Source organism: Temnothorax nylanderi, unplaced genomic scaffold (genome assembly GCF_030848795.1).
Source record: "Temnothorax nylanderi isolate EJ_2023f unplaced genomic scaffold, tnyl_v1.0 TNYL_tig0139_pilon, whole genome shotgun sequence".
Taxonomy (NCBI): Eukaryota; Metazoa; Arthropoda; class Insecta; order Hymenoptera; family Formicidae; genus Temnothorax; species Temnothorax nylanderi.
Genome location: NW_027249201.1, coordinates 216,693 through 224,510, shown reverse-complemented (window position 1 = coordinate 224,510; position 7,818 = coordinate 216,693). Strand labels below are relative to the sequence as shown.

Here is a 7,818-nt window from a genome sequence, read left to right as displayed (position 1 = left end):
TATTTAGCAAGGAGAGAGATCGGCTTTCGAGGACTGATAGCGAAAGAAAGAGATCAACCGCGTTAGCTTTCGAAAACATCGTCTTTTAGACTCGCAGAAATATTTCGCGTATTTGTACTCCCGAATAAATTAAAGTTGAAGATACAAAGAAAAGAGACGTTTCTTAAAAACCAGGCTCGTTATCGTACACTTAATTCGAACGGTGCAATCAGAGATCCATGCAATTTTCGTCGGTTATCTCCTTTATACGTTATACCGTGGACTTTTACTCGCGTCCAACGACATTGCACCACTCTCGACTTGCAATCGAATTAAATACTCGAGTTATCGATACCGATATCCGAGCGACGGACGATTCGCTTAGGAAAGCGCCGCCACGTCGCTCGACGGTATGATACTTTCACGCGCGACACCCGGCCTTAATTGAATTTATGTACCATTTTATTTCGCGTTTCAGATTTTCGTGCCAATCCCCGATAAATCTGTCGGCATTAATAATCATAAGTGTAAGTTACGGCCGGACCAATGGCCCAATAAAAGCTACGGTGAAGCTAATACTGAAAGAGAGGTAAAGAGAGGAGGGTGGCGGGTGTAGAACTGAATAGGGATAAAAAGATAGAGGGAGAAAGAGAAAGGAGGAGGGAGCGGACCGAGCGAACGTGAGGATTAATGCTAATCAAGAATAAATTATAATCATACTAACGTTCCCGTACCGAATGGCGGATGCTCGGGCGCGCATAGGGGTAAGGGGAAGGCTTTAATTTATTAGACGGCCGAAAAGACATTGCGCGTAAGCGCATAACTTGTGTTTATCAGAATCTGGCCATTTACTCTTGAAACATATTACCGGTTTAACTGCCAGCCGGATAGCTATTTTATTTTAGGATGTTTATCGTGCGCCGGTGTGCGAACGATACGTGTGTGTTTAAAATGTTAGATATTATGATAGAGCGGCGATGTAAGTTGTCTTACAGTATCTAACGTTTAATAATGTACGACGATGTTCGCAAATGTCATGTCGCGAAAAATTATGTCGTCTTCACGAATAAATATTTCCTCGAAGAATACAAGCGCTTGCAATAGCAACAGAGCTTTTGCAATTTTGTTTACAAAAAAAAAACCCACACAAAAATGTACAATTTGTCTTAGAATATCTCCAACTTCGCCTAAGACATGTCATATTATAAAACATGTGATAACAGATTAACAGGAAATAAGAAAATTTATGAGAATAAAGATATAAATATTTATATCTTTATTCTCTTTATATATTAATATAATTAATATATATTAATAAACGAGCAACCGCGTGCATATTGATCTATTTATAAATATATTTATTTAACTTAGTTTGTTTAACTTGTTTAACGTATTTGTTCACAAAGTATTCAGCATATTATAAAATAAAAGAGAATCGTATAAATATTGTCCTAAAAGTTTTTTTTTTATTAGATTTATAGAAATGGACCGTAATCTCAGATGACACGATTGTTCAAAGGCCACGACATCTCTCTGACGCTGTTATTAGTTTCTTCAGAATGTTACGGGAAAAAGGTGTTTTCTCGTGGGATGCGCTTACTTTGCAATATACTCACGAAATTGAATAAACTAAGCAATTCAATATCCATCATCTCGCTTCAAAGTCACTCGTGAGCCTAGGATCAACGGGGGCTTTTGGCGAATGGAAATGAGTTCATAGGACAAAGAACGTGAAAATACAATACGTATATTAGAAATTAGAATAACTTCGATAAGCGGCATAATATCAACATAAGCAATTCTTGATCCGTCATTTATCATAAATAATGAAACATTTCCAGTATAATCAATTGAGATAAACATCTGCGATATATCAAAATAGATTAATAAAAATTCATAAGAATTCCGACTAGCGTGTAATAAATTATCGCGGGTTAATGGAGAGATACTATTATTTATGTAAATCGATATTAAAATTTGATCGTTAAAAAATGCGACGTGCGTAAAGCGAGAATTGACATTGCATGTTATATATCAATCTCTGTCTCCAGTCAGATCTATAATTAATTTCGCAGAATGCAGCGACAAATATTTTGAATCGATTATCTCATCGTGAGTTATTTGCGCGGCATACATACATGACATTATTTTTAATCTTTCATTAAATTGCAAGAATTTGTATCCTCGCGCGTATCGATCGCTAATATAGGATATCAGGGATCGCGATTTCCGAATACGGCGATAATAATTAGAATAATAAGGAGAGCGATTACGAACGTAATTAAAATGACGGTGGCTAATGGAGAAAAGAAATACAGGACTCACTGATTACAAGGAATAACAATTTATATCGCGTACGCGATATTTTAACGAATTTCTTTTTTATTCTCTCACGCATACACGCATGTACAGCCGCCGACTTTCGTTCCCCTCCCCCTCCCACCCATCCTCGATATAATACACAAATAAACCTTTCACGACGATAATTTACTATTGCGGCAGGTGTTGGGTGATTATAGGGTAGCATGCGATTGCGCTGAATCGGGCGTCAATTAAGACATGTAAATAAAGTACGTGGCGTGCGTGATTCTGTATTGCATGTCCGATTATACGTATATATATAATTATACATATTACAATATTTATACATAGTATAAATTACATTAGAGGAAAGTCTCCTATTATGAGATACCGAATTCATTTTGTGAGATTGCCAGAAGTCTATTGGGCAGAATTTAAAAATGTAATAGGTCACTTTGAAGGTAATTTAATAATTATGCCCAGTTGTCTCGTCCGGATGGAATAATTATGTAGTCGTGCTCCTGCACGCTTCCAGACAACAGCATTCAAAGAATTGCCCCAAAATAAAAAGCGCGCGCGTGCTCCTCAGCGCCCCCCGCACGGTTCGCGCCACCAGGCGCTGCGCGCGCCTTCGTTCTTCATTGTGTTCTGTTCGTTTGTCTAGACAACACGCACTTTTCCGTTTCTCAGGATTTTCTTCGTTTAGGATGCCGAAACATAGAGACAGGAAAGATAGCTCTCGCTCGAGACGCTCGAAAGGAAACAAAGCTCATCGTAAGCATCGCTCGCGTGTCTATTCGCCCGTGAGACGATCTCGAGATCTCTCGCAACGTAGAGGAAGGTCACGTAGCTATTCTGCGGACACCAGGGGGACATCGAGGGATTCATCCGTTCAAGGCTCTCTTTCCAGGGACAGCTGCTTTCATATTCTTGAGCAGGTCCGTAAGCTTATCGTCGACCGAGCTGACGTGCCTAACCTCCAAGATCCCGCTCCCGAGGTTAGGTCGCACACAACGGCTATTGCGCCCGTAAACGAGGTATTATCGGTCTCTCAGACCATACCTCCTGCCTCAGAGCAATTAGCAAGCACTGAAGAACAGACGGTCGCACAAACCGACCGGGGCGTTGTACCAGGTATGTCCTCTTGTTGACCCACACTCTCTTCATTTATAGTGTGGCAAAGAGTGGGCATAACCGACTGTTTTCTTCTGCTTTGCTTTCTCTGTCTAGTGGCACCAGCGCCCACTAATGTTGGCGACGCTATCTCTACAACTCCTGGCAATGTATCTTTTGCGGATCCTCCTTCCGCGGTCATTCCGGATGTTCAGGACACGGAGGTCTTGTCAGAGTCAGATACCCTAGCCAGAGATTTATTTGGAGGAGATCAGGCACCGTCCACCTCGTCGGCCTGGAACCCGATTATCCTGAATTCGATTCAGACTAAAGCCCGCGTCGGCCTAAAGGATGATATACGTACTAGCCTTCTTGCCAAATATGAAGCAAAGGCGGACCTCGCGGCATTGGCTCCACCAAAACTCAACAAGGAATTACGCTCTGCCTTAACTCCGTCAGTTCTCAAACGTGACGAATATCAATCACTCTCACAGGCTCAAGTAGGTGCCTGTCTCAACGCACTCGGTTCCGGCATGTCAATCCTACTAAAGCCGGAAATTCTGCACGAGCTTAAGGACGACGCTCGATCGGCCCTATCATTTTTCTCAGAGGGCATACATTTACTATCAGACCATCACTTTCGCCTTTCTCTAGCTAGAAGAGCGTTCACCAAGCCTTCTTTTAATATCATAGGGAAAAATGCCGCGGAAACGGCACCCATTGACGAATTCTTGTTTGGTCAAAATTTCGCGGAGACCCTTAAAGCAGCACAGGCATGTGAAAAAGCAGGGCGCGACGTTTCTAAATCATCAGCTCTGGTGGGCAAGAAGACTTTGCAACCTGTCCGTCAGCAGGCGCCGCAGCGCCGTTTTCAGCCTCCTACGCCTAAATCGCAGCCTCCGGGAAACCGGAAAGCTCCTGTTCGTCCATCAACGGCTCGCCAAACAGGAGCCCCTTACTCCAGGAGCCGTCACCATCGCTCCCGCTCTCATTCTCACTCTCGGTCCCGGCCACGATACCATCGATAGATACTGTAAGTACCGCCGGGCGCCTCCGCAACTTTTCGTCACAATGGGCGGATATTACTACCGACCAAGTAGTATTGGAGGCTGTACAGGGCTACCGCATCCCTTTTACTCTTTTACCTCCACCGAGAGCAACTTTGAAAGAGATGGAATTCTCGCAGGCCAATGCTAAATTCTGTGATTTAGAAATTCAACGCCTTCAGCATAAAGGAGCCATTGAAGCGGTCGCACCCTGCGCAGAACAATTTTTATCCCCGTTCTTTCTTATAGATAAATCATCAGGTGGCAAGCGATTTATACTAAACCTACGTGAATTAAATACGTATATCGATCCGCCACATTTTAAGTTGGAAGATTGGCGGACAGTTATTCGCCTCATGCTACCGAGATCGCTAATGGCTACGTTAGATCTGGAAGACGCTTACCTGCTGGTTCCAATAGACAAAAATCACAGAAAATACTTGCGTTTCCAGTGGCGCGGAGTAACTTACGAATTTACCGCATTACCATTTGGCCTTTCGACAGCCCCATATATATTCACCAAAATCCTTCGACCTGTCATATCTTACCTTCGCGAGAGAGGTTTCCAATCTATCGTTTACCTGGATGATTTTCTTTTGCTCGGCTCATCCATAGAGGAATGCCGAGCCAATGTTACCACGACTATTAACCTCCTGCTGTCATTAGGCTTCAGGATAAATTATTCCAAGTCCTGTTTAGAACCATCGTATACCCGGAAATTCTTAGGATTTATTTTTAATTCTACCGAGCAATCAATTTCGATTCCTCCTCACCGTCGGGAGAAATTATTACAAGTAACAAAAAATATGGCTCACAAATCAAGATGTTCTATTAAAGAACTCGCTAGCCTGATCGGATCGCTCATTTCGGTATGCCCAGCGGTTCAATATGGACTCCTATATACGAAATATTTGGAACGAGAAAAATTCTTGGCTCTCAATAAGAGCAACGATAATTATTTAGCAACTATGGAGATTCCATCATATCTCCAATCAGATTTTGCATGGTGGATCAAAATATTCTCAAATCCCAATCAATCTAATCAGATTCGTTCGGGCAGATTTATCAGAGAAATTTTTTCAGATGCCTCTTTGAACGGTTGGGGAGCCTCGTGCGGCGAGCTGCGTACACACGGCTGGTGGTCGGCAGACGATAGAGCTCTTCACATTAACGCACTCGAACTTAAAGCAGCCTTTTACGCCCTACGCTGCTTCGCAGCGGACCTCTGCGATTGTGACATCCTGCTTCGTATTGACAACACAACCGCTTTAGCCTACGTCAATAAGTTTGGTTCTATCCAATTTCCACATCTTACCGAAATTTCAAGACAAATTTGGCGGTGGTGCGAGGATCGAAATATCTTCATTTTTGCCTCGTATATCTCCTCTATTGAGAACTCCATCGCCGACGCTGAATCTCGAATCGCAGACCCCGATACCGAGTGGTCCCTGTCCAACTATAATTTTCAGCGAGTGGCCAGAACCTTTGGTCCATTCGACGTAGACCTCTTCGCGTCTCTACTCAATACCAAGTGCGATTCCTACGTTTCATGGTTCCCAGATCCAGGATCTTTAGCAGTAGATGCGTTCACCCTCTCATGGGAGGGACTGAATTTTTATGCTTTTCCACCCTTTATTTTGTTACCACGCGTATTGAGAAAGATAGTGAACGAGGGCGCAAAGGGAACTTTGGTGGTGCCCTGGTGGCCCTCTCAAGCATGGTTTCCGTTGTTCCAACGTCTCTTAATATCGAAACCATTAATTCTTCCCCCCAGTTATACTCTGCTTTCTTCACCTTTCAGGAACCATCATCCAGCGTGGAAAACTCTTTCCCTGGTGGCCGGGAAGTTATCAGGGAATCTTTCAGGGCCCGTCTAATACCATCAGTAGCTATACCAACAATGCTAGCTTCTTTATCAGAAGCAACGATCAAGCAATACTCTCGCCCTCTTCACCTTTGGTGGAACTTCTGTCACCGCCGTCAGCTATCTTTATACTCTCCCACGGTCCCTCAGATGCTAGAATTTCTAGCTCAAGAACTCAACCCTACCGGCTCTTATTCGAGCCTAAATACGATGAGGTCGGCTATCTCGCTAATTTCTCAGAACGAAATCGGTCAACATCCGGCGGTTAAACGCTTTTGCAAAGGCGTTGCAGCACGCAATCCGCCGCAACCTCGTTATGACTACGTCTGGGATCCGGCTCCGGTAATCGTGAAATTAGCTTCTATTTATCCATACGATTCATGTTCTATGAATGTCATTACCAAGAAACTAATTCTGCTTCTTGCTCTCGCCACGGGCCAGCGCGCACAAACACTCGCTTCCATTAGAATATCTCAGATCTCGATTAATGACAAAATGATAATACGGATTCCTGACCGAATCAAAACCTCAGCACCGAACCGCGCTCAACCCCTTTTCTATTTTTCGCGTTTCCAGGATCGCGAGAATCTCTGTATCGTTCGCCTAACGGAATATTACATAGATAAAACCAAAGAGCTACGACCATCGGGATGCGATTTCCTTTTTATTTCTCTTACTAAACCATATAAAGCTATTACGGCTCAAACGGTAAGCCGTTGGATTCGACAGAGCTTAGACAATTGCGGAATAAATACTAATATTTTCTCAGCTCACAGTACCCGTCACGCGTCAACGTCTAAAGCTGCAAAAAAGGGAGTTTCGCTCGACCTGATTAAGCGTGCGGCAGGCTGGACCGGTGAGTCCCGCGTTTTCGCAAATTTTTACAATAGGCCTATCATTAATCCAGAGGATTTCAGTAACGCGGTTCTTTTACCATAAAGGTCTAAAGTATATCCTCTTACGCATATTCCAAGGATAAGGTCAATAGTAAAAAAAAAAAAAAAAACAGTTTCTTACGGTATCTTAATGTAATTGCTTTATATAACTATACATTGCCCATCTTATGTCATCAACACTAGTTTGTGATTAATATTATTTTTATAATACAGTATTTGGATAACAAATCGCGATTCTTTTTTGAACAGCTACATAATTATTCCATCCGGACGAGACAACTGGGCATAATTGTTAGATTGAACGAACTTACCTGTGAAGTTCGATCCTAATTATGCCCTGTGTCTCGTCCGGATGGCCGCCCACCCTTGCCATTTTTCTCCCCTCCCTAATATATCGCGATTTGTCTTCTTTAAACTTATGAAGAACGAAGGCGCGCGCAGCGCCTGGTGGCGCGAACCGTGCGGGGGGCGCTGAGGAGCACGCGCGCGCTTTTTATTTTGGGGCAATTCTTTGAATGCTGTTGTCTGGAAGCGTGCAGGAGCACGACTACATAATTATTCCATCCGGACGAGACACAGGGCATAATTAGGATCGAACTTCACAGGTAAGTTCGTTCAA

The 7,818-nt window shown here is 43.2% G+C and overlaps 1 protein-coding gene across 1 annotated transcript; it reads left to right on the top strand.

The window, feature by feature from the left end:
* Positions 1-2,987: 2,987 nt before the first annotated feature.
* LOC139777121 (uncharacterized) lies at positions 2,988-7,427 on the top strand. The gene is made up of 4 exons (XM_071714319.1): positions 2,988-3,414; positions 3,511-4,239; positions 4,290-4,426; positions 6,241-7,427. The coding sequence occupies exons 1-4, from the start codon at positions 2,988-2,990 to the stop codon at positions 7,240-7,242; spliced, it is 2,295 nt and encodes a 764-aa protein (XP_071570420.1). The 3' UTR covers positions 7,243-7,427.
* Positions 7,428-7,818: the final 391 nt, after the last annotated feature.